The sequence below is a fragment of the Momordica charantia genome (assembly GCF_013281855.1).
Source record: "Momordica charantia cultivar OHB3-1 chromosome 4 unlocalized genomic scaffold, Mcharantia_2.0 BLBB01000004.1, whole genome shotgun sequence".
NCBI lineage: Eukaryota > Viridiplantae > Streptophyta > Magnoliopsida > Cucurbitales > Cucurbitaceae > Momordica > Momordica charantia.
In genome coordinates this window covers 20,244,560-20,272,559 of record NW_028275162.1, presented here as the reverse complement: position 1 = coordinate 20,272,559, position 28,000 = coordinate 20,244,560, and the positions used below count along the sequence as shown (strand labels likewise).

The window sequence follows — 28,000 nt, the reverse complement described above, 5'->3', positions numbered from 1 at the left end:
TCGTGTTAAGCGACTTTTAACCATTTATTTTACAAGGAACGCAAATAAATTTATAATTAGCATTCATTTAAATATAATATGAAAGAAAAACACTTGTAATAAAGGTCTTGTTTGGTAACTTTTCCGTTTCCTGTTTCTTGTTCCTGTTTCTCATTTTTTGAGAAACAAACATTGTTTGATAACCAATCTCATTTCTCGTTTCTAAATTTTGAGAAACGTTCCAAAAAAGGGACCAATTTTTGGAAACTATGAAAAGTAAGTTTCGTTTTTGTCATTTCTGTTTCTTTATTTTGTGTCCAGCTCTATTTGAGCTTAAATAGTAGACTGACAATTAGTTTTATTTCCTCCCTAATCACTATTTATAGTCAACACACAGCGAGAATGCATGAGAATTATAAACATTATTAATTATACAAATCTAATATTCTTAATTAATTTTCCATCTTTTCCATTATCCCGTAATTGGAATTGGAAAAAATGAATAATTATTCATTCTTTATTTGTAACATAATATACATATATACACCTACTTTTTTTTCCAAATTATTTTCAGTTGATATAAGTTAAATCCTAAAGTAGCCTACTTATTTAATAATTGTTTTATTTATTTTATAAATCTACTCTAGAAAACAATTAAAAATCTAAGTTACATTTAAAAAACAAAAATTCTCCCAATTTGATAACAATTTCGTTTTTTGATTTTTTTTTTAAAGAACAGTACTACTTTCACCTATTACATAAATATTTGGAAAACTAATGTCACTGTTAAAATTTTAATTTGTTTTAGGTTTTGCTATTTTCTATTTTTAAGTAAGAAAAACCATATTCATTTTTCAATTTTTGGAAAACAAAAATCAAATACAACATAAGTGTAACTTTTCTTATTGTGCTATATATTAGGTTTAAATTTGAGTTAGATCTAAATTATGCTATATTTTAGATTTTTCAACTTTGTAATATATTTAAACATACATATTGACAGAGAAGATATAGTCTTATCTTCATTTTTTTTATTAACTATATGACAAGAGAGTCTTGTAAAAAAATGTCTATAAATTATTTGGATTTGAATATTTTCATCCATGTGAGACATGTGACAATTCCAAAACTAATAAAAATAATCCTCCCTACAAAAAAAAAAATTGATAAAATAAATTATTCACATATAAATAAATAATATTATTTTACTATTATATAAAAAATAGATTTTACAATTGAATACCATGTGGGCATGTCGGAGTGGTTATTGGGCACGACTAAAAATCATGTGGACTTTAACGGCGCAAGTTCGAATCCTGCTGTACACGTTTGTATCAAAATTTTGTTTTCTTTTTTATAAAAAAGTTAGACAGAAAAATACTTTGGAAACAATTTTAAATATTGAGAATAGAAGTTTTAAAATGACACGGGTATAATCGAAACACATCTAAATGTCACTAAAATTTTGTATAATTTAAGGCGTTATCTTTAACGGATGGAGAGATGGGGAGGAGGAAAGTCACTTCACAGCAAAAAAAAGTATTGGTAGGAAGGGAAGGGGAGAGGTCGTTAACAAAACGGCGTTCCAAAATTAAAGAAACTATACGTAATTATTATAATAAACGTCAACAATTTAAGCAGCAAGTGGGCGTGCCGGAGTGGTTATCGGGCATGACTAGAAATCATGTGGGCTCTGCCCGCGCAGGTTCGAATCCTGCCGCTCACGATTTTTCAATAATAAAAATTCGCCGGCGAAACCTTACGATGGGTGGAAAAAAACGGAGCCATTTTAAAATTATTTTCTAAAAATTGGGAATCAAAGGGTCATTTTTTGAAATTTTAAAACTAAATAGAAAACTATCACCTAATTTAAGGGACTAAAAATGTATTTTAGTCTGGAACAATTATTAAAAATACTATTTTGGTGATGTACTTTCCACTTTATATTATTTTAGTATTATTTTAGTTTTCATACATTTGAAATGTTTGTTTTGGTTCTTGTACTTTTAAAACGTGACTAGTTTGATTTCTATTTGCAAAATTTTAACACAAATTTTACGCATAACGTGAACCCTATAAAATAAAGTCTTAGTTACATTTGAAGAAATATATTGATCATAGTGTCGTGTGGAAGTTGTGATGAAAAAGAGATTAAAAATAAAATTAAGAGACCAAAAAAGTCACTTTTTAAAAGTATATGGCCAAAATGAACATTTTGAAAGTAAGATACTAAAATGTACAGGATTCAAAATGAAAATTTTGAAAGTATAGGAACCTAAATGAACAAAAACTGAAAATATATTGACTCAAATATCGACGCAAGAGATATTTCATTTTTGAGAAAAATAAAAATATATCTTAAATTTCGTATTATGTATCAATTTTCATCTATATTAATTGACTTAGTGAAGTGATAGATTTTTACCTTCATTTCAATTTACACTTGTTTTACTTACTTATTCTAATAAATTGTAAGGTAAATGTATTCTTAAACTCACTAATGACTTTTCAAATGAAAGTTTATCAAACCTAAAAATTACAACATTTATTAAAGTTTAAGGTAAATATTACAACACTTATATAAATTTAAGGATTAAATTTGATGAAATGAAAAGTTGAAAGAAACAGATAAACTTACCAAATTTAGCAATAAAAATTGATTTTCTCCTTTATTTTCAAGTACATGATCTAATTTAATATCGAGAAAGTTTGAAAATCCTTGCGGTTGATCAAGAAATCTAAATTATCGGCCATTTTTCTTCTCGACAACCTCATAAACATTTGAAAAATGTATTAGTTTTTATCGAGGGTATACCTAGAGAAATTATTCATTTGAAAAATAATACATTTATAATAAATATTTCAAACCTCTAAAAAAAATATGTCATTTATGGAAAGTTTTCAGAAAACTTTAAAATAAAAGAAAATATAAATGAATGAATAAATAATACATTAATAATAAATATTTAAAACTTCTAAAACATTACGGGATGTTTGGTGCATGGAATAAGTTTATTAAGTCCCTGTATTTGGTTAAAATAAGTTTACTGAGTCTGTTTGTTAAATTTGTGTTTGGTTCCTCTTAAATTTGTTAAGTTTGTATTTTATATTTTGTTAAACTGACTTTATTAAACTTGTATTCGGTTGTTTGAGTTTTAATTTTCTTTTAAAAAATATAATTTATAAACTAATTATTTAATTTAAATAATTAAAATTACATTTAAATTATTTTACAAAAGGAAATACTATTTTAAGGATATATAAAATACTTTTAATATATTTGTCTATCTAATTTTTTTTCCAAGGATTAATTTTTAAAATAAATGTTCAATTATCTATGAAAATACTTTAAAAATATTTATCAAGTTTAAATAAAAGCATACAAATTCATTCGACATAAATTTTATCATAGAGAAAATGTTATCAACCATGTATTTAATTTTTCACTATTTAATATTTAAGTAAATTTGATTACTTAATTATTCTAAAAAAAGTTATTAGTTAATTATCATCAACCTTACTATTAAATTTCACTTTCTTTTTTATTTGACAATTACGTTTTATTACAAAGCAAAAATCTTTTAAATAATAATTGTTTAAAAACTATTAACTTTATAAGTTAAAAAAAGATATAAGATTAAAATAAATAATTATACATAATTATAATGTTTTTCGTTAATTATACAAATGACTTTTACATTTTCACAAAATACATGAGAATACTTACATTTTATAGACCTTTATATGGTTCACCATCAAGAACGACTAAACCAAATGAAAAAAAAAAAGATAGAAATAGATAGCAAGAGCAAAAAAGAAAAAAAAAAAAAATCTTCCAGGATCATTTAGAAAAAAAAAACTAGATAAAAAAGTGTCAATATATAAACTAATTATTTATTACATGTAATTTTTAATAAAATTAATTTACTTATTTATAATATTTATAATTATAATTAATTAATTTCCTAATTTATTTAATATATTTAATTAAAAAAATAAATGCAATAAAGACAAAATATATATTTTACCAACTTGGGGAGTTAGGATAAAGTATTGTAGCAACCTGAGGGGTATAATAGTAATTACTGTTATAATCTGAGGAATGAAATAGTATTTACTGCAGCAAATTTGGGTTTATAAAACTGTGAAACAAACGAACAAACCGCACTCGCTGTTTTGAAAACGGGGAACCAAGTACCCCTATATTATACAGGGAAGGTTTTCAAAAAAACTTTAAAATAAAAAATATATAAATGAATAAAATAATACATTTATAATAAAACTCTCAAGAGTGGTTTAGGATCTTGTATCCTTGAAATCATGAATTCAGATATTAAAATTTAAAATTTTGATTTTTAGTTAACATAATCAAATTTTCGAATTTGTAAAACATACCAAAAACATATTCTTTTTTAGTAGAAAGTTGAAATTTGAATAGATTTTTGGGTAAAGAATTTTTCAAATTTGAACCAAATTTAAATTGATTACTTTCGTAGATTTTCAATTAAGTTTTTGAAATTTTAAAATAGAATTTGAAATTGATTTGTTTCTATTTTTAAGTCTGATTTTCATTTAAAGATTACGGACTTCTCTCTCTAAAAAAAGGTCAGTCACCACGCACCTCCTCATCTTCTTTCTACGAACCTTGCCTCGGTCGCAATCCAATCGGCCCCAGTAAATCGAACTCCGACGGCGACGGCGACGGCGACGGTGGAACGCGGCGGCGACCAACCGACGTTCAGACCCGAATCTCCCTCCATTCTGTCGACATTCTCTATATAGGTGAGTGAGGTGGTTAAAAATCTTTTTTCTTTTTGATGTTCATCTTGACTGAAGTTGGGGCTGTAAATTGGTAGATTTTGAGGCTGTTTTCGGTGTTATGATTTTGGGACTACTTTCGTTGTTCGTTGGCTGAAAATTGGATTGAAAATTAGACATTTGGGATTTTTTCCATGTGAGGTTTTGCTTAAAATTTGTAGAGAGCTGGTTGCATTATGACATTATGAGTATTCTTCAGTGTATTTATTTTAATCGACGCCTTCCCATCTGCCTGGATATTTAGGTAACTTTGCAGTCAGTAATATAATAAAAAATATGTAGACTTGAGATTATGTACCTTACTTTAATTAATTTATTCAAAAAATTTTCTTTTGATGTTCATAGATTCTTTCTGGAAAATGCATCAGCATCAATCATACATAACATCCCTTTGTTTAACTTTTTCCTTATCCTTAGTATATGCAGATGTCCATATTACGTTGTGAGAAAAAAACAGTGCAGGGGTATAATAAGACGATGAGAAATCGACTGATTAAATAAGCATGTTGACTCTTGCCTTTACTTTGCTTATAGTAGAGCATGATTAATTATATATAGCTAATTTAGTATTTGTTGATGGGTTGGGAATAACATATCCGTGGGTTAGGCTTAAGAGAAGTTAGAGTCTTAATACTAAACTCATATTTGATCTCATACCATAACAGACTGATCTTCTAGTTTCCACCGGGAAAATTATAAAAATATTAAGAAAGGCTAGTTTTATGCTCCATCTGTGAGTGAATTCTGATCAGTTGAAAATTTAGAATGTTTTCTTGGTTCTTTCATTTTTTTTTTTTATTTATTTGTTCCTGCCATGTAGTATCATTTTTCTTTTCCAAATATTTATTTTTTCAGATGATGACAAATTCTGCTGAAAAGATCAGAATGGCTGAACATCTTAACATTGTTTTTTTAAATTATTAAATAAGAACAAAGATGCAGTATGAAAAAAAGGATAACATTCTTTATTATGGTTTGGTTGAAGAGAAGGTTGCATTAGCTTCAAGTTCTTGTCTCTATACTTTTTTTAATTTGTGTCAAATGTGAGATTGATTAACTCTGATTCATTGGGAGCACATTATTTTTTTATATAGAAAACCAACTTAAGATTATAATTTGGAGCTTTTATCAAATATTAAATCTCATAAATCTTCTCTTCGTTTTCTCAAAACAGGAGAGAGGGATTCTGAAGGATTGATTGAAGCTGAAGATATTTGTTTTTGAGTTGCTTTCTGGGAAAAGAAAAAAAAGTGGTGCAAAGATTATCACAGGTTTGCCGAGTCTTGAAGGTTGGTTCTTGATGTTGCTTTCTTTTCTCTCTGTTTGGTTTTTTTTCCCTCTTGGATGCTTTTGAAGTTTGAATAGATTAGTGGAAAGCAAAAACAATTTGAGGGTATGTTTATAAGTGTTTTCTGTTGAAAATTGTTTTGATTGAGTTGCTATTCTGAATTGCACAAGGACTAAATACAACTTCGTGGTGCTGCTATCATAAACCTTTCTTGTTAAAATGTGCAAAATTGGCACTTTAATTAGAAGTTTTTATTTCGTACAATCTCAAAAGATACTATGAGTGTTGTCGGAGATGAGAACATGCCTTTATTGTCATGATTGTAATGTACTATAGAATTATTGCCTAAATGGTCTTTAACTTTTGCTTTTACCCCCCTTATTTCAGTTTGAATAAACACGTCTTCCTCTAGAGAAAGCATATGAGTTGTTTGATGAGAATAGAAGCTGTTTGATGGGGGGCATATGAATTGTTTGGATCATCTTCCAATGTTCGGGATCTTGAGCGGCGTTGTAATGAGTCAGAACAACATCTTCAAGAACTTGAACAACAGAGGAAAGTTGATGTACAAGGATTCAAAGATCAAATTATTGAATTAAAAATTTGTTTTGAGCATCGATTTCAAATAATTATGGTTGAGATGAAGAGAGTAAACTCGGTTGTCTCGAGGCCTGATGTTTCCGATCAGCGTCATTCATTAGTATCCAGAAAGCTCAGAGACGACCTCTTCTCCGCCATCACCACCAAATATGCAACCGACGGCAGCAACCCCTCGTTGCCTTTCCCCTCCGAGAAGCTCAAGTCCGATGTCGAGCGGCGGCTTCATGAGTATCTCCCCTCCTTCCACACTCCTACTCACCTTCCATATGCCTCGGTAATTGTCTTTCGACTTTCACGTTGCTCATTTTTCTTAGATTAACATTATGGAGTTATCTATTTTTGTTTGTTTTCTTTTCTAAAATTTAAACTGGGGGGATTTTTTCTGTACATTATGGTTGGAATTTCAGCAATTGATGTTTATGAGTTTAAATTTTTGGGAATGTAGATGATACAGAGGGCAATAGCTGAAGTGGGAGAGGAAGATGGGTTGAGCGAGGAGTCTATTTCGGATTTTATCGTGAATGAATATGAGGATTTGCCATGGGCGCATGCAGCTCTTTTGCGTCGCCATTTGGGGAAGCTTTGTGAAAGTGGGGAGCTTGTGAAATCGAAATGTGGGAGATATAACTTTGAGGTGGAGGATAAAGGAGTTAAAAGGAAGAGACGGCGGAGAAAGTCAGTGGGAAGGAGTCGGTACCGAGGAGTGGAGAGTACAGATGATATTGAAGAAGATCTTGATGGGAAAGAGCAATCAAAGAAATTGAAAATCATAGGACCCCGAGCAGTGGAGGTAGTTACAAGTAAAGGGACTGAAGAACAAAATGGTTTGCTGAGAGAAGAAATTGGTGGGGTTGAAGATGGAGATCAAGCAGAAGGAGGCCAAGTTGAAGGGCTAGGTGAACTGAAAGAAGTTCAAGAAGATGAAATGATAGACGAGTGTCTTGAAGAGGAAATCAAGATTAACGATGGGCCAGAAGACTTTGATTGGCAGATGCAATCACAGAATCTGGTGGTATTAGGTCTTTGTGCGCCAGGAAATATTAAAGAGATTGAACAACAAAGTGGTTCGTTGGGGAAACAAGTTCGCAGGGCTGAAGAAAGAGATCACATGAAAGGAGGCCAACTTCGAGAAGATGTAACAATTGACCGATGTTGTGAAAAGGAAGTCGAGTGTAGAGATGGGGTTCAAGATTTTGATAAGAAAAAGCGATCACAGAATCTGGCTACGGAGCTCTGCGCAAAGGAGACACTATTGAGGGAAGGGACTGAAGAAAAATGTGGTTTGTCGAGAGAAGAAATTGATGTAGCCGAAGAAGGAGGTCACACACAAAAAAGCCAATTTATAATGATATATGAACTTAAAGAAGTTGGAAATGTTGGGTTGATTAATGGTCATCACGAAGTGAAAAGTAAGAGTAGAGATGGGGCTGAAGATTTTGGTGGGAAAGAACAACTGCAGGATCTTGTGGTTGTTGGACTCCATGTAGGAGAGGCACCAACAACTAAAGGGACTGAAGAACAATGCAGTTCATTAAGAGAAAAAATTGATGGGACTGAAGGAGATGGTGCACAAGTAGGCCAAACTGAAGTGCTAGATAAACTCAAAGAAGTTCAAGAAGTTGAAATGATTAAAAACTATCATGAGGAGGAAGGACAAAGAGTAGTGATGGAAGAACCAACTGAGGTACTACATATTATTCATCTTATGCAGCCTTTGCAGGTTACTATTTTGTTACTTGCTTTTGACACTCATTTTGACTGATCTAGCTAAGTATCCTGATTGTTGTTACATAAACCGATTATTTCTAGCAAGTTTCATCAATGGGGTATTCTATTGTCAAACACAAAAACTAGTCACATTATTATTATGTATTCATTATACAATAACTGAAACAGTAGATTTCCACCCCTCTTATTTAGCTCTTCTTGTTTCATCACCCACTGCTGGTAGTTTCCAGGTCGGTGCATGTTTGGAGATGAAGCAGAATAATCCCTCTCCTCGTTGTACTTCAAAAAAATGTAAAGTGTGGTTCTATGAAAATAATGTTTTGTTAATTTAGGAAGCTTTTTAAGTTTCATTTCTAGTGTATCATCAGCAGGTGTTATTTAGATTACATTACTTTCTCTGTAGTTGTAAACATTATTTTCTTTGGAGTTGACATTTATTTTTCTACTGATTTGAGTATTCGTGTCTATCAAATCTTTGAATTATAATGTAGAGACCATACGGGGGATCAAACGTAGAAGAGTTACCTAGTGAAGAAGCCACTTTGGAGTTCTTTGATGCTATGCCTAACCATGCCAATGCTGAAGAAACTTTACTGATTGATGCTCAATGTTGCAAGAAGTTACGAGAGGAAAATGAAAATTTGGAGTTTTTTGATGCAAAGTCTGACCACGGCAATGATGAGGCGAATGGAATGATTGATGACCAATCCTCGAAGGGGAAGGTACCAAGCGAAGTGAATGATCAACAAAATAGACTGCAAGAACAACTGCTATCAAAGCATCAGACCGATACACTGAAGCATGCAGAGCAAGGGGCACCTAGCACATCTGAGGCACATATTATTTGTGGTGACAAGAGTCAACCTGGTCGGGGACGTCGTGGTCGAGGGAGACCTCGAAAGTTGAATGTACAAGAAACTTTGGCAGCTTCATTTTCTTCATCTGCTCAAGATGAGCAGCGGCTCCAGAAGCGGTCGAGAGGGAGGGGGAGGGGGAGGGGGAGAGGTCGGGGAAGGGCTCGAGTAGCTCAAGACCAGATTTCATTGTCAGACACGTTCTCACCTTCCAAGTATTTGCATCACCAGCAATCTTCTGAAAAGAGACGCCCTGGAAGGCCTCCAAAACGAAAATTTGATGAATATGTTTCACCTAAGGACATCTCGGCTTCTTTAGAGAATGAGCAGCCAGAAAGGAAATGCCATGGCCGTGGTCGTGGTCGTGGAAGACCTCCCAGAGAGAGAGAGCAAGAAAACTAACCATTCCATTATCACAATATGAATTAGTGTCTAGCTAGGCAGTTCTTAACATCTGATTTTGTTGTGTTTTACTGAGTTAGCCTCTTTGCTTTTTACCATCACACCTCAGTAAAATTTCTAGTGCAACTCGTGAATCTAGTTTTTCAAGTCATGTAATTACAGGTAATACAGAGTATTAACAGCAAGAAGTGATGGCTAGTTACCCTTACAGACATGGTAAGTCTCTTCTTCCTCATTGTTTTACATGATCAAGTTAGAACACATTTTTTATTTCTTTGCCAATTACTTATATTCTTAATAACATTTTGTTATTGCAGTTCTAGATCTATCCTATTTGTCTAAGAATAGGGCTTGAACAATTTTTCTCTATGCATGAATTTAATTCTTTGAGATAATCTAGCATTTCAGTTTCTTGACTAAATTTTGTAGGATCAAAACAATTGTCTTTCTTCTTTTGAGGTTGAAACTTAAAATCTCCCGGCCACCGACGTCAATTAGTCGGTCAATCGGATTGACCGACGGTCGAAGAGTGTGTCGGTACACCCTCTCTTCAACCAAACCTAAGTACTTGTTCCGTATTCTCCATCCTTCCTAAAAACACCTTCCCATTTTCCCTCAATAAGTGTCCCCTCTCTTTAGGCATTGCTTCCCCCACATCATCTAATCTCCCACCAACTAGAGGAAAATATCATATTTGCCCTTTCTCCCCCTTTGTTTTTTTTTTTTTTTTTGACTTAAAAAAAAATTAAAAAGTTAGGTCCTCTCTCTATCTAATTTTAACAACGACCTCTAATAAACTCCCATCAATTTTCACTCTTTTCTAGAATACTTAGGAACATAAAATTCAAATCATCAATTAAAAGTTATTGTCTTTGTCAAGTTTAGATGAAATGACACTAATATATATATATATTTTTTTTAGTTTAAATATGAAGCGAGAAATTTGAACCTTGACTTTGGGAAGTTCTTGTTTTACTAGTGTTCAGGTCGATGATATTAATCTCTCTTACACAGTTGATAAACTGGTATATGTAAAAAAATGTTTAGACTCTATTTGTTGACCATTTTTTATTTTTGTTTTTGACTTTTAAATTTTTTAAAAAATAAAAGTGGTATATGTTTGATATATGTCTTTTTTTTTCTATTTTAGAAAATAGAAAACCAAAATAACTATTTTTTGTTTTTTGTTTTTTGTTTTTTAAAAAGTTAGAGAGATGATAGATATGTTAAAGAAAATGAAATGAAAGTTTAGAGAGGCAGAGGAAAAAATTTTAGAAAAAGAATTTGGAGAGAAAAAAAATTTAGGGATAAAAGTTAGAGTGAGAGACTGTTGGAGAGAGAACAATATATGTTCAAAAAGAAATTAATATTTTTTTCTTTTTAAGTACAACAAAGGGTAGGAGTATTTAAACTTTTAACCTTTGGTAAGTTATGCTCTGCTGATTGGAGCTATGTTCGTGTCAAGAGAAATAAATATTAAAAAGGAAAAAATTAGAGAGGAATTAAATTTTATGGGGAGAAAAAGAAAAATTTTAAAGAAAGATAATATAGCTAGAGATTAAAATATATGTCAATGCAAAAAATATAAATTATAAAGAGAGAAAAAAGTCATAGTGGCACACAATTTCAGAAGGAAAAAGTTTAGATAGAAAAAAATTTAGGGATACATATAATAGAGAGGAAAATAAATTAGAATGAAAAAGTTTATAGAGATAAAAATTTTATAGAGATGTTAAAAAATAAAGAGATGGAGAAAAGAAGTATGAAAATTTTAGAAAGAGAAAAAAGTTTCAGAGAGAAATTTAGAGGAGAAAAAAAAGAGAGTTGTTGGAAAAATATATATCTAATAGGAAAGAAAAAGAAATATTTTACTTCATATCACAAATTTAATATGTTTTTGATAATGTCACAATTGTTTCTAAAATCGAGAAGGTGAGATTCTGAAAAATAGAATTCTCTCTTTATTTTTAATTACTTTTTTAAAAATCTACTTACAATTTAAAATACATAAAATGTAAAATTTATTTGATTATCAAACCATTAAAAATTTTAGATGAAAGCCTAAAATATATAGGGAAAAAGAAAAGAAATATTACCAAACAAATCTTTTTTTCTTTCTTTCTTTTGGTGTATTGTCAAATTAAAGGAATGAAATTCAATTTGAGGCGGACCTAAACTTTGGAAATAATTTCTCATAAATGGGAGACTTTTATTTTTCCTTTTAAAAATATCTCATTCATTTTTTTCTTATTTCATGGACCCATAATACTAATCAAACACTTTTCCCTCTATTTTATTTTATTCGTTTTAATTATATTAAATAACACTCGAATAATTTTCTATATCAAAACAAAATTTTATCTCAAATCTTTATCTAATATGTTGTATTAAAAAAAACACAAAATTTTATTACATGTCACTATTTGATTTGATTAGTTATTAGTGGTTAGTTTCAAATAAATTGTTAGTATAAAATCTTCTGTAATTAAATGAAATAAATTAAAATTCATTATAAGTAGTTATAGTATGAAAAAAATATTCTAGTCATTGTAATATGTTTTGTTCCCTTTAAGTCTTATAGGAAAATTATACGAATAGAATTCTCATTTCAGTTCGATACAATTTTGAGGTAAACAATATTAAGTGAATGTAATTTTCATTGCACGTTAATTCTATGGTTGATTTTTCATTCTGATTTTTCGTCATTTTGATTTATATTTATTCAATTTTAATTAATTCTTTATTCTTCTTTTTTGTGGATCTCATTCAACTTAAATAAATCAGAGTCTATATTCCAACCTTCCCCATAAAAGAATTTGTATAGACTTTAGATGAAAGTATTCATAAATTTGGCTAGAGAGTAGGCCTTCCCTTTTCCCATCTACATAGAAATTTTTAAGTCTTCTTTTTTTTTCTTTTTTTTTTTTATCTCTATCCCACTCTTTCTCACAATAAATTGAGAACGACTTTGAACCCTTAATTCAAGAAAAATGAGTCTCATGTCTTTTATTTAAATTTAACTATTACAAATCAACTAAAAAAGTATTTTTTTTTCCTTTTTGAGAATCCAAATTAACTAAAAGTATTAATTAAAAAAATTATATTAAACGATCAAATAAAAGTATAAAACGTTCATTTTTGGCCCATAATATATTAACTAACAGATTCTAAAAAGTTGTCAACCTGCTGGTTAATCAAAAAATCGCGAGTTTAATCTCACCCTATGATATTTTTGTATTAAATAAAATCTAAAATGTTAAAAAATTTGTTTAGAAAATTAGAAATGTTACAAAGATATTAAAAATTTAAAATAGGTTAGCAATAGTAATTTTATAAGTTGCTAGAAAGGTATAATATAAATAAAAATAAGTATATAGTTAAAGAGTGGAATATGCTTGAGGTCTTAGGTTCAAACCACATGGAACGCAACTCCAACCAAACATGACCTCTTGCATATATACGAGTATAAGGATAGTGCGCATACCTCAGGTATAGAGGCATGAAGGCCAAAAGACCGCTGACTGGGGTAATAGAAAAAAGTGTGGAAAAGTTTTGACCTTTCTAACTTTATATATCATCTTTTAATTCTAAAAAATTAGGGAGAAATTATTGGGGAAAAATGCTTTAGAAATTTTAATTTTTGTGTCAATTTTTTTAATTCTAAGACAATTAAAAAGGGAGAAGAGGGCAAATGCTCCTCATAGTATTTATTTCTTCATAAATATTTTATATTAATATTCCTAAAAGAAATTGAGATCCTAATTTTTAAAGTAAAAATGTCATGTGGGCTCTTTTGACTTGGTTATAAAATTAAGACAAAGAAGAGGTTGGGTTGCTAACCAATGCAAAGACTTGATATAAAGACTTGGATGTAAATGAGTATTTCTTGTAAGATAAAAACTTGGGTATTGTTTTGATCTTTCTAGATCAACACTCGTATTAGAAAACATAAAAGTTAGGTTTTGTACTTTGACCAGGATTAGTCAACTATTATTGAGGTGATACAAGCATTAGCGAGCTGTATCACCAATTAAAAGTTGATAGAATCATAATTCAACTATCAAGATATTATTTACTTAGAGATTAGAGGTTCAAAACCTTACCCCATTTGTTGAACTAAAAAAAGAAACCATGCCACTAAAAAGAGGAAGAATAAAAAAAAATTAACATGGGCCTATGACCACCAAGGTCCCAAGAATCCAAACAAGAAAATGATAGTTCTTTAGAGCTTGCTCTCTAATCCTACATGTTAGGCTAGGAAGTGTCCAATTTCCAACGTCGCTTGCCATCGCTAAAATTAATGCTATTAAGACTTGACTTTCACCCTCTAGATCATCGTGCATGGCCTCTACATTCTAAGCAGAAACCCTAGGAGGCTTCGTATAGGAAATAATCCATAGATTCAGTTGATCAGGTCTGGTCCTATTCGACCCAACCTCAAAATTTTGAATGGCCAACATGCTTTTTGGATGGTAGAATGGAGAGAGGGGATTAGAGTCGTGCCCATTCTCTCTCCGGGTACGAGTAGGAACATCAAAATGAAATACCAGAGATATCTACATGACGAAATAGCATATTCCAAAATGCGTGATCTAATTTGTTTGATAAGCTGCCTGCCAAAAGAGTTTACCGACCGCATAACAATCCATTCTTGTGTGTGTTCATATTTTAGTCCCTCAATCTTTAAATCTTTTTTGTTTTAGCCCCTAAAATTTTCAAATAGTTTTTAAATTTTCAAACCTTAGAGGAAAAAAAATTATCTTAGTCTTCATCATTAATTTTTCGTTTCTTAGCATCTCATCTCTAATGTACTATTGCTCCAAACAATTGTTTATTTATCGGATAGATAAATGAAGATATATCTCCTTTTGATAATGTCTAAGTTCTTGAACTTTAAAAAGTTGTGTTTACATCTAATTTAAGATTATGATAAGTCATTATTGTTAACAACTTTACTAAATGTTAATTTGGTACACCAATTGGACTAATAAGTAATAATTTGATATGACATGACATGACATCCGAGATTTACTAAAGTAATTAGGTTAGCAAAGTGAACCTAGTAAAAAAAAAAGCAATTTGAAGTGTATTTCGCTCCCTAGTTCAATAAATACGTACACCAATATTTAAATCAAGTTCAAAAACTTATTAGAAGTAAAATAAAAATAAAACAAGCAAAGATATAGGAATGAGAATATGTGTTTTATAAATAAGAAATGAGCCAATGTGAATATTAAAAAACTACACAATAAAAGAAATATAATTGAGAATGGTTGACTTGGTTGTGTACACAAAAACTAGGAGAATAAAAGTCAAACCTACCAAATTCCTAGAAATTTCCAAATATTAGACTCAATTGTTTATAATCTGTTTATCCTGTGAGTTTCCAAATTTGACCCTTGTATATTTTATAATTTGCCAAATCCCATCAAATTTATTTGCGCTCTCAACGGCGGTGTTTGGCGCATTAACTAACTTTGCCTACCCCATGACATCATAACTAATACATCTAATTATTATTTTTATTTCAGATAGTTTTTTTTAATAAACAATACTTTTCTGATTTTGATTATACAAATTTTCTTTTAAACCACATCAAACAAATAATATTCTCAGTTAAGTTATGTTTCAGACTTCAGGGAAAAAATAATATATTACAAGGAGAATGATAGCTTTGACAAAAAGAAAAAAATAATGATAATTAATAATTACTATGATTTGCCTTACTGATCATCATTTACGCTAATTGTCAATTATATAAATTAATAATTAAAGAATATTTAAAAATGCTAGATTTATAGTTTTCTTTGTAATTACGTGTAAAATTACCTATTTACAAATATTTTTAAAGAGAATGCTATTCGAGGAGCGATTGATCTAAATTTTTGTGCACAGTTCTAGGATAGTGTCTCGATCTCCTACATGTGAAAACAGATAGAATAATTCCTATAAAAATTTCCCTTAGACATGACTTATGATGAAAGGGGAATCCATGTGTCGCAAAGTGAAGATTGAGAGAAGTACCTAAAGTAAAATTGCTTTCAAAAGTATTCTAAATATGTAACCTAACTAGGCAATAAAAAAAGGACCCAATACTAAAACTAGAGGAAGGGTTTCACCAAATATCGACCTTAGTGTCCCACGTTCTCTCCAGGTCTAAAGGAATCTAGTGCCCAAGTACCGATTTCTCTCGAAATTGTATTATCAAAGTCGAGTAGAAGTGACTATTAGTAGGCACCCACCACTTTTGATCGGTTGCATCTAATTACGAGAGATAATCATCTCCTAGTAAACGTAATTGTTTAGTGCACATCTTTATTAGTCATTTAGTCATAATGATCCCCACAGATTTATCTTTAGTGTTCAAGTTAAAATGATTCCAGAGTTTCTGTTATAGACCAATTTTTTCAACTTCTAAATCTATTAAAAAATTAAAACTTGGAACATTAACTTGGCTTAGCAATCAAGATATATCATCCCTACTTCCTTTTGTACTGTACAAACTTATAGAGGAAATAATAAGTAATTTTATTTTTAACTTAGAACTATCAATTAGTGAGTCACAATTTAAAAGGAGAGAAATCATTTTTACGCTTAGTTTGGGGAATCCCTTTTAACAATTAAACTTTTAATTTTACTAAACTTAATTGTTAATTCCCCACACAAACCAACCAACAAAACACTTGAAAATTAAATATTTAAATCTGACCCTGAAATTACTTTAATTTAGCGACGGAATCATGTAGCCAAGAGAACAGCTCAAATTTAGTAACAAAATATCTAAATGGTTGGATAATTCTCAATTTTATTCTTTAATCTTTTGAAATTTTCGATTTTATACGTTAGGGATTATTTAAATGTCTAAATAGGACTTATAATAATAATAAAAAAAATGCTATTTCTTTTGTTTTTTCTAATTCAAAGAGTTGAGATGGAAATTCAAACTCCTAAACCTTGAAAAAGATTTCTTTGAGAATTTAAAAGCATTCAAAATAAAATTATGAATTAATTAAAAGATTAAAAACTATTTGTTATGCCTACTACTACATCTAAATCTGGCTTAAAAATATTTAATAGAATCAAGAGGTTCAGTGCCCACCAAAATAATCTTATTTACCCACAACAGTTAGCAACCAACTAGAAATCGAAATTTTAACTAATTTGGCTTAAATAATTTTTTTTTTCTTTTAGAGTCTTTATAAAAATACTACTCAATGTTGTGAAATCATTTATTTTTTGTTACAGTTAAAATATGTATAACATTAATCAGTTACATAATATTATAAAATAATAATTATACAAGCTTATAACATATATGTTAATAGATTAATTACAAATTTTTTGAATTGAATTTCTGAATCTACTATGAATTTGTTCATTTATTCAAATGGAAGGAATTATTATTGTTATTATTATTATTATTATTATTATTATTTTGATGAAGAAATGGAAAGAAAATTTAAAGTTGTAAACCTGAGTACCTAATCAAATACAAGAGAAAAACAGTCAATTTTTTTCCTTCGATAAAATAAATTAAAAAAAAATTGAAAGACACGGATAAAAATAGGAAAAGATTATATTAAATTTTATTATTTAAAACAAAGAAGGAAAAAACAGAAAAACTGGGGCGGCGGTGTATGCACGCGATAGTCAAACAAACTGGCGAGTGGCGTTTCCGTATGGACGTGTCTTTTTGAAACGGGTCCCACGCGCATTTACAGCTTCAAACTATCAGACAAATCAACCCTTCCCTCACGCGCTCTCCCGTTTACCACGTGCCCCCTTCTCCTCCTTAACCTTCACATTTTTTTTTATTAGTCCCTAATCTTCTCCTTCTCAGGGTTGGATTTTTAATAAATCTAAAACTTTCAATTCGTATTTATCAAATTTCTCCACTGATTTCTTTTTATCATGTTCTTCACTCCATTTGAATTTTTAACTAAGTTTCAAAAACAAAAATAAATTTGAAAAAGTTATTTTTTATAGTTTTCAACTTTTTACTTAAATTTTAAAAAAAATAATAACAAAATAAAAAATTGATATATTTTTTTTCTTGAGTAAATGTGAGTGGTAGGATTTAAATTCACGATTAGACACAATGTTAATAACAACTTAACTGAGTTAAGTTAATTTTGGCAGAATAAAAATAGTGTTTTTAAGTTTATTTTTTAAAAATAAACAAAACAATAATTACAAACAAGCCTCAATTTTCAAGTTTCTATCTAATATCTTATCCAACTTTAACGAGATACCATCAATCTTCAAACTTTCAATTTTACATTTAAGGTATTTAATAAATCTATAAAATTTTGAAAATATGAAAAAAAAATAGTTCAAAGTATATATTAGATACGAAATTAAAAGAACATGATTCTGTTAAACACAAAATAGTTAAAAGATTTATTAAAAAAATTTGAGTAATTAAAATAAAATTCTATGTCTAACAAAATAATTAATTATATTAAAATTAAAAAATTACGGCTGACGTTACTATATAAATCCCTCTCCCTCCCCTCTGGTTCTCCCAAAAGCCAAAAGCCAAAAGCCAAAACCTGAACCTCTGTTTCTCATTTTCGTCTCTCTGCCCAATTTTTCTTTCTAATAATCTCTATGGGGAACTATATTTCTTGCGCCATGGCGACGCCGTTGATCAAGAATTCCAAGGCGGTCAGGGTGGTGCTTCCCGGCGGCGAGGTCCGGCAGTTCCGGGAGCCGGTGAAGGCGGCGGAGCTCATGCTCGAATGTCCGGCTTACTTTCTCACCAACGCTCAGTCTCTTCACATCGGCCGACGATTCTCCGCGCTCGGCGCCGACGAGGATTTGGAGTTCGGAAACGTGTACCTGATGTTTCCGATGAAGAGAGTAAACTCGGTTGTTTCGGCGCCTGATCTGGCCACCTTCTTCTTGGCGGCGAACTCCGCGGCGAAGCGGATTTCCGCCGATAAGGTTAGGGTTCTGCCTGAGAATACTCGGAATCAGGAATCGGAAGCGGAATCGAGGCCGAGTAGCGACGGGAACGACGGTCCAAGGTTGAGTTTGGAAGGAATCGAGGGATTTGCGATGCACCGATTGTCGATTTGCCGATCGAGGAAGCCATTGTTGGAGACCATCAAAGAAGAGCATATTAGGTCGAGATGAGAAGATCGATCTCTGTACATGATTTAAAAGCTATTTAGAATTTTATTAACGATCGATCGAACTTCGAATTTTTCTGATCTGATCTCAAATTTTGGGGAAGAAGATTTTGGTGAGGGAATTTGAAAAAATCAGTTCATGTCAAAGTTCGGTGTGCGCCTCGGACGAAGACCCAAAGATCAATTGAAGATGGATTGTACGACGGGCCTTCCCAATTTTTTTTATATATTTTTTTATTTTAAAGAATTGAAATAAGCTTCCGAAAGTAAATTACCGATTTACTGTGATTGTAAAAAAATAATGATTCGATGATTATCTTTACTAATGAGAATTTTTAGTATTAGCAATTAATATTTTTTTACCACAAATAGGGTTGAAAAATTTTCAACCTGCCTTAAATTGAATTGGCATGGATTGATAATTAACATTAAAAAAATTATAAAAGAAAATAAAAGAATTAATTACATCAGTTTTTACTAAAAACATTAGACAAAATAATTATTAAGAAAGTTAAAGTAATTAATGCATTTCATTAAAAAGAATTTATACTTTGTAGTTACTTTTTAATAAATGCTGCATTTACAAAGCAAATGAAAAATATTGAGATTTTGAAATTTTTATTTTTATTATTTTAGTTACTTTTTTGGGTATTTTGAAAAATCGATTAGTTTGGTGAAGTTTGTTGGATCCAAATAATGAATCTCTTTTTAACTAATTTCATATTGCACCAATTTCTCTGATTGTGATTTGAACCTCAAATTCAAATATAAGAAAACAATCCAAGGAAAAGTGCAATCTTAACTGAATTTTATATTTTATTTTAAAATTTTGTTTTCTTTGCCTATATTTTAATTATTTATTACATTGATTTTGTTAGTCGATTTTAATTGGTTAAATTCAGTTTAGTTTAGTTTTAATTTCTTTTCTTTTCTTTTTTCTTATAAAAAAGAGGTTTAAATATTAGCTTTATTCTCAAAATGTTTATTTTCATCTCATTTAGTTCATTTTAATCTTTTCTGGTCCATCTATCTACCATCATTTGAATCCTTTAATAAAAATATAGAGACTAATTTTAACCTAAAAAGTAATAGAAACTAAAAATAAAATTGAACTTTCAATTTGAAACCTTCATAATCTGTTAATTATTACTTTAAAATTAAAAATTAATTCGACACCTATTAACTGCCCATTAATAAACTAATATCATAAATTTGACAAATTCAACAGATAAAAAAGACTCACTCAACATGCAATTTGATTTTAACATCTCCAATTGCTTACAGAAAAAATTTATGTGCCAGTGCCATGGGTTTAAATTAATTTATTCTTTTGGAAATGATATAAAATTTCAAAATAGAAAGTGTAGAAATTGACTCTTGTTAAATGTAACCATTTATTTTCACCATGTTTTATGCTAAACTTTCAACTTCGTCCTAACTAAATTAATAGTACTGTAGAGCTACTTTTTTGGATGTCTGAGTTAGAATCATAATTGTAGGGAGTCTCTTGTTTAGATATTGCCCTTAATATATATACTCATGATTCAGTCTTATCGTTGGGTTCAAAGTCCAGAGGCCGCCAATCCAAATCAGTCTAGACCCAATCCAAACTTGACCTAAGATCAATATTTGACCAATCCAACACAACTCAGACATTCTATCAATTAGATTAGATATGGATCTTCGTTTTTTAAATTAGGTCGGCCTATAAACCAATCGGTTTGAGTCGTATTTGGATCGGTCCGTTAAGCCAATCCAAAATCAAATCTAATAATTATTAATATATATATATTATTTATTTATTATCGCTAAAAAACATTAAAAAAAAAACATAAAAACACACCATTTAAAACTTCCTGATTTGAAAAATATTTAAAAAATAAACTCATATATATGAGTCGATTAAATGTCTATCCAAATGGTCAATCCAACTTTGTCCAATCGAGTTAGGCCTATAGATTGGACAATGAGACTAGGTTTGAGTTCTAAAGCCGATCCAAGCTAGACCCAAATAGTACTTGAGGCATGTAGGGTTTGGACTTGGACAAAGCTTGGGTCGTTGCTTTTTTAGACCGAGTTGACTTGGTAAGGTCTACTCATGATCTTCTCCTTCCCTAACTATTTTGTGACTTTATTTGCATTTTGAATTATGTTTATTTTAAGTCACATCATTAACATTGGTAAAATGTTTATGTGACATCCTATTAAATAGAGCGATACAACTATCAACTAATTAAAAATTTAAAAAATTTTGATGAATGAAACAAACAACTACCAATAACATTTTAGTTTAGAATTAAAGATCTCAACTATATAAGTAAAGAAAACACAAAATTTTTATTAATAGGAGACATATTGATAAAATAAAAAACAAAATCATGTTGCTCTATATTTAAGGTGAACCATTGAGTTGAGCTGCATAATGTGAACCATGGGCCATTTATAGGAGATAGAGTTTAGACTAAGCCCACCAATAGAGTTGGGTCATAAGGCCCATATTGATACGACAATATAACAGAAGTTAAACACCTTAGTGATTTATCTTTACTGAGAAGATTAAATTATATATATTATTATTCTCATTCAATATATACCCTATTAAATATCATTCCCATTTGCAACATATACTCAAAATATGTTCCATATCAGTAGCTTCAAATCATTCATAATCCTGTAGGTTGTCCTTCAAAGTATATACAACAAAATATATCCAAAATATACTCCATATTCTTCGAGTAAGCTGTCCACAAAACATATAATGCATTATTTAACGTTACAAAATATATGCAGTATATACCAAAAATATAATTTCATATCAATAACTTCAAATCATTCATACACTGTATGCAAGTGAATTGCCAAAAGTTACGAAGAATGCTAGCGAAATGCAGGATGTGGAAATAAAGTCGGACACTAGAAAAATAGTGGGAAATTTGACTGAATAAGCATTATGTATAGCCTTTTTAATATTTTAATCGCACTTTTTAAAACATAAGTTTTTTAGGCATTTGTTGTTGCCAAATAACCATCATGTCCCTCTTTTTATGTTTCTCTCTGTGTCCTCTCTCTCATCCCTCCCCGTTCTTCGGTTCCCATTTTTTCTCTCAACCATCTCCCTTATTTTTCTCTCATCCCACCATCTCTCCCCCTTCATGGAGCGATTAAAAAACTTGTTCATTTTGAGTAAACTGATTGTGGTGGTGGTGGTTGATTATTCGAGAAAGTGGGTGGAACATAAGGCTGCTTGTACTGCTAGTTCTACCCTTGGGTTACTCCACTAGAACTTCCTTGACCTTCTCATGAAAAGTTAGGATGGTGTCTTCACCTCAAATTGTACGTGTTTAAATAGGGGATAAAGTTCTGGTTGTTCCCGTGACCTACATAATAAATAGAAGTTGGATTATGTGGACAATTTTCATAAAGATGGTTATCATTACAATAAGAACAAACAATTTCATTAATTTGCTAAACTGAGCATAGTTCAAATGGTTAAGGCACCTATCTCTAACCAAAAGGTCATGAGTTCAAATCCCCACTCTTCACATGTTCTATAAAAAAGAAAAAAAAAACAATTTCATTAATTTGGCAAACGAGAGAAGGGGTAGGCAACAGAAATTCTTGAGTATTTGATCCACATGGACAATTAAAGCCTAAACCAACCATAACCTTGAGTCAAGTTTTAACTTATAAAAATAACCTTAAGTGATAAAAGAAGAGAAAAACACATTTTGCCTTGTTGAATTTTTAAAAACTTTAGCTAATTATCCATAAGCGAGCTTGGGGAAATAAATTTAGCTCATAACTTTAGAGAAAAAATAGAATTGAACATTGATGTAAATAAAAGACATGATCAAAAGATTAATATAATTAAGATAAGTTGAAAATGGTGGAGTTGTAACATGAATGACCCTAACTCGTTCTCTTTTAAGATTGGGGAACAGTACTCAGTCAATTCCACAAGGTTGTGTGATTACAACTTCAAAGATAGAGAGAAAGAAATAAAGATGAACGAACTTACTGGAATTTAAGGTTAAGCTTAAAAAACAAAGAATGAAATTGAAAATAAACTAAGTTAAAAATAACAACACTTAAGAACTAAGGGAAAAACGTATTAAGCTGATAACAAAGTGTCTAAAGCTGAAAAAATATCACTTGAGGATGATGAATAAAGTGAGGGAGATGTATTTATAGGGGCTTCAAGTCGGTTAGGAAGTTGAGACTTTCGTGGGGAGTCATCCTTTAAAACATCTTTAGGTTGGTTTATTGTTGATTAGCCTTCTTCCTTGCATTAAAGACACGTAGAGGGACTGGGAAAGATTTCTAACCACACAAAAACTCGTGTTTCACATTAAGGGCATTTTCGGAGTTGGGCAAGGCACCAGGCTCCTAGTTCGGATTCTTTCTACACAAAATCACAATTTTCATTAGGAATCAACTTTAAATGATGTAAAATCGTTCTATATGTATAACCTAAGATAACTCCGAATAAAAGGTTTTGGATACTAAAAAGCTTAAAATACGGTTTCTGAGTGTAAAACGATAGAAAATAGCACCTAACTAGTTTGTTTTTACCCTTATAAATATGAAAAGTTTATAGCCGAATATAGTTTATATCTCCAAATAAGTCTATAGTCGAAATTTGAATTTATTGCATTTTGGATGCCGACAACTCCATTATCATTTGACCTCATAGTGGGGGCAAATTTCCTCTCATAATGCTCTTCGGCAAATCTTAAATTGATTGAGCAAAATTTTGAATTTGAAACGTAGTTAAATCTAGTCAAAAATTAGAATGACATCATGGGTAAATTTTTTTGTAATAAATTTTATTCTTTAGCAGAATACACAGAGTAAATTTAGGGACTATGGAAATAATTGATTTGGGGCCACAATAATTAAAAGTTTTACAAAATTTAGAACACTAAATCTTTTACATTTAAATAAAAAAAACTAACAATAATAAATATAAATGTCATAAATAAGGATAAATTCGACATTAATAAAAATTACTAAATCCATAAATCTAAAAGTATAAAATTGAAAAACCTTAAACATTTGTAAAAATAAGTTTTTAAAACAACTCGTCCAAGACATTATCTTTTTTTTTTTTTAAGTATTATAACATGTGGGGTAAGAATTCGAACCCACAGCCTTTTAATTTTGGATATATGTCTTGAACTATGCTCTAAACTAATGTTTCTATTTCTTAATTCTGGTTTCCTCATTTTTAATAAAGAAAAATAAAATTGTGTTTGATAACTACTTTTTTATTTAATTTTTTATTGAAAAAAAGTTAAATTAAATATTCAAAATTTTAATGTTTATGTTTACTTTTAAAGATGTGTTATGCATTTTTATATATCATGAATGATAAAATATGTTTTATTTATACTTTAGAGACAAGAGAAAACAAGAACAAGATAGGAAATTTTAATTTGATCATTTCTAAAATTTCTACATAATTTTAAAAAAAATGAGAAACCAGAGACCAGAAACAAAAACAGTACACATGCATTACTATAAAACTAGAAACAGAAACTAAAATGGGCCTTATATGTTGAATCAAAGCCCAACAATGATAACATCATCAGTTAGAATTATACAGAGTTACCATACATTATATATACATACATATATATTTCATATCATATTTTCCTTTTCTGTACAGAGATTTTCTAACACAATAAATCATCTAACAAACTACATAACCCTTTTTGACGATTTTCTTCCTTTTCTATCCTTTACAATGTGACTTTCCACCATAATTACCTGAAGCTGAGAAGTCCTACAGCCATGGAAACTTTCTGCATTAAGATTTCCACAGCTACACTATTTTTCAGCCTTGAAATTTAATTTCTTCGAGCTGGTACGAAGCTCACCGAACACGGATAACATACGGCTGAGCTTGAGGCGGTAGGGACGACGAACTCCGGATTATGTTGGATGTACTAGGAGACACTGGCATCTGATCATAGTCACCCAAAACAAGAAACGATACGCATACTTGAACAATTACTAAGAGAAAAATAATATGAAAATGTTTGTTAAACTGTAAAGGAAATGATGCATTGGATTATTTCGGACACTTACGAGAAGTCGACGGCGATGAACTGTGGTGACTACTTTGAACATGACGTATATCGGTAGAAAGATCCCGAAAGTTCGCAGGCATATCGACTGTCGTAGAAGAAGGTAATTCAACTTTCTGCAGAAACATTGGTTTGGCATTTGTTTGAAAACAAAAATGGAACATGAGATTTCTTACCAGAAGCATGGGGAAAGAGTAATCACCACTTTCATTAAATATGAGGGGAAGAGTGTGCCTCAAGACCAGAAGAACCATGAACTAGAGAGAAACAAAGGTTCAGATTTTGATATTTTCATAACACGGGTTATTTCGGCACACAGCTTTCTGCAGCGGTTAAGGTTATTGTGCACTTGAAATCACTATTATGAAGATCACGATTTTGAATTTCAGGTATTAAGGGAGAAAGAGAAATTACAATGATAGCAACCGAGTGGCAGCAAAGCACACTGTTAGCAGCAGAAGTGGAGAATTCATCATATTCGGAATCAGCAACGTTACGGTTTGACGAAACCATTGCTGCTATATAGCTAGGACTACCCAAGTCCCGTCTCGAAATCTCCCAGTTTCCCCTGCAAGGAAAAAAGGGTCAATCAAAGAACTTCGAGAAATTCTCAAGTTGATGCAGGGAGAACATACATCAGATGAATTGTTAGCAAGAACATTACCTGAAGTTCATTGGGATACGCCCCATTTCGAACAATGGAGGAGGAGCTGTGTAACCTGGTTTGAATTGCTGCAAACCAAAGTACCATGGTTAAGTTTTATTTTACCAATTGCAAAACAAACCAATACGCTAGGGCGAAATGATGATGGCGCTAAATGAACTGCTTCGAAAAGTAACAAAAAACTAGGAGAAAAAGAACTAAAAAACACCATACTCCACCTGGTGGCATATTTCACAAATTGTGTCACCCTTCTCATTGCACCACTTCTGTATGCAACTCCGATGCGCATACTGCAAAATCAAGGGACAATTTCAACCATTACATACAAGAAAACATGTCAAGACTCGAGAGAACTTACATTAGATTATCCATATATTATCTCGTATCAGCAACTTTAGGAAATTATTACACTATGATAGAACTTTTGAGGAAAAAGATATTGTTTCACAGGAGAAACATTCGGGTACCGAGGAACATAATCGATATAGGCATCGGGGAGAAAAGATGTGGCCCAGAAGCACATTTGGATAACTTGATTTGTGTTTAAAGATGCAAACTTCAAAGCAATGATGCATTAGACATTATCTGTAGTGACATATTGATGTTGCTGAAGTGAATTTTAATGAAAACTATAGCACAATCAACATGCTCCAAAGACATTTTGTTACTAGGCTCCATATTTTGAATCAAGTGCAAAGTTAACAAGACCGAGGAAGCAGAAACTTCAAACAAGCCATTGAGACATGAAGAAAACAACAAGAACATCACCTTAACATATCATGTTAATGACTATTAAAATGGAAATTCGACCAATTGAATTCAATGATCAGGTAATGAGTTTCATCAACAAACCTTCAGGCTGCCACAGCAGGAGCAGGGCGTTTCCATATTCGAGTCTTCATCCTCATCCTGGCATATTCTACATTCCACCATTTTCTTTGGGGATGGTATATTTTCAAACTCCATTTCTGGGGAAGATTTGTCCCTCCTCAAACAATCCATGGCAGAGGATGTGGCCTCCGTCGACCGCTTTCGGCTCTCGATAGCTGCTTCCAACCTCGACTCGGTCAGCAACCGATCAACCAGCAAAACAAAGTGATCCCCCATACTAAAAACTCCCGATATCAGGAAAACGATTTCACACAATCTCTAACTGACCAAATACCATAGAGATATGAGAAACCAAACCAAGCCTTAGTTCTTTACAATCTGGGTCATGTTCTAAAAACACAAGTCCTACAAGAACACATGAGTGGCAATAACAAAACCAGACAAAATAAGAAATACCAGCTACAACAAATAAAGACTAAAGAATACCCATGTCATTCATAGAGCTATATTCCGATTTAAAAGCAAACCCAGAGAAAGAAATGAAGAACTGATGAGGGAAAAATAGGAAAAAGGTAGAGGCAAAGATTTTAAACAAGAGAAAGGCTATGATGGAGGAAAACAGAGGAGAAGAGGAAACCAAACAAGCCTTAGTTCTTTACAATTTGGTCATGTTCTTCAAACACAAGTCGTAAAGAACATGCGAGAGGCAAAGGCAAAACCAGACAAACAAGAAATACCAGCTACAACAAAAAAAGACAAAAACCCATCTCATTCATAGAACTATATTCTGATTTAAAAGCAAACCCAGAGAAAGAAATGAAGAACTGAGGAGGAAAGAACAGGAAAAAGGTAGAGGCAAAGGCTTAAAACAAGAAAAAGGCTATAATGGAAGAAAACAGAGGAGAAGGAGAAAAGACCCAAAAGAATCGAAACAGGAAAAAGGAATATAAGAAAAGGGAAACCAATAAAGAAAGGAAGAAAGGGGGGAGAAAGAAACTTACAAGAAGGGGATGGAATCTTCTTCAAGCAAAGAAAGCTCGAACCCTTTAATTTTTTTCCCCTCCGCTGATGTTTCTGAACAAAATTAGGCTGAGTTTTCGGGAAGAAAGAAAGATAAAATGGGGCGACACCTGGATGAATGTATTCCAAGATTTGTGGCATCAAAGGAAAGGAAAATGAGCTATAAAAATGGGGTTCTGCCCATTTCTCTCAGCTTGTAATTTCTGCAAACACTTCGCGTGCGTGTGTTATATTGCTATTTGCTATTATATGTTAAGCGGCAAACCTTAGAGAAAGAGAAGGCCGCCATGATTGCTGTGTCTCTTTTTGGCCTCACCGTTTTGCGGGATTAACCCGCATCATTGCATGAGCTAATCAATGGGGTCGTTCGTGGTTTTTCTTTTACCACTTTTTTTGTTTTCTGATGAACAACATCAAGAAATTGTGAGATTCTGTTGGGGTTTCTTTTGTTCTCCTTTTGAATTGCATGAGAATCAACATCCGGATGATGTGCTTCTTATAGATTCAAATGGCTTCTTGAAGTACAATGGAGAATTATATCTTCAATAACAAAAAGTAATGGAAAATATTGAGTTCTAGATTTTGACATAATT

At 31.2% G+C, this 28,000-nt stretch overlaps 3 protein-coding genes and 1 non-coding gene across 10 annotated transcripts; 3 read left to right on the top strand and 1 right to left on the bottom strand.

The window, feature by feature from the left end:
* The first annotated feature begins 1,623 nt into the window (after positions 1-1,623).
* TRNAS-AGA (transfer RNA serine (anticodon AGA)) lies at positions 1,624-1,705 on the top strand. Its single transcript has one exon. It is a non-coding gene; the product is annotated as a tRNA-Ser (tRNA).
* A 2,858-nt stretch (positions 1,706-4,563) lies between these two features.
* LOC111020032 (uncharacterized) lies at positions 4,564-9,943 on the top strand. Its single transcript, XM_022296572.2, has 5 exons — positions 4,564-4,761; positions 5,972-6,086; positions 6,473-6,959; positions 7,131-8,369; positions 8,905-9,943. Exons 3-5 carry the CDS (start codon positions 6,717-6,719, stop codon positions 9,667-9,669), a joined length of 2,247 nt encoding a protein of 748 aa, XP_022152264.2. The 5' UTR covers positions 4,564-4,761; positions 5,972-6,086; positions 6,473-6,716; the 3' UTR covers positions 9,670-9,943.
* An 8,240-nt stretch (positions 9,944-18,183) lies between these two features.
* LOC148211995 (uncharacterized) lies at positions 18,184-19,155 on the top strand. Its single transcript, XM_088122437.1, has one exon. It carries the CDS (start codon positions 18,280-18,282, stop codon positions 18,805-18,807), a length of 528 nt encoding a protein of 175 aa, XP_087978563.1. The 5' UTR covers positions 18,184-18,279; the 3' UTR covers positions 18,808-19,155.
* Positions 19,156-24,337: 5,182 nt separating this feature from the next.
* LOC111020033 (RING/FYVE/PHD zinc finger superfamily protein) lies at positions 24,338-28,000 on the bottom strand. 7 transcript variants are annotated; one of them, XM_022296577.2, is made up of 8 exons: positions 27,389-27,995; positions 26,409-26,664; positions 25,775-25,846; positions 25,557-25,624; positions 25,307-25,460; positions 25,069-25,149; positions 24,894-24,980; positions 24,338-24,768 (listed from the first exon to the last, which is right to left on the bottom strand). In XM_022296577.2, exons 2-8 carry the CDS (start codon positions 26,661-26,663, stop codon positions 24,679-24,681), a joined length of 807 nt encoding a protein of 268 aa, XP_022152269.1. In that variant the 5' UTR covers position 26,664; positions 27,389-27,995; the 3' UTR covers positions 24,338-24,678. The 7 variants fall into 7 exon arrangements, with proteins under 7 accessions (XP_022152269.1, XP_022152268.1, XP_022152270.1 ...); XM_022296576.2 differs by having other exon boundaries at positions 26,409-26,709; positions 27,673-27,995; XM_022296578.2 differs by having other exon boundaries at positions 27,673-27,995.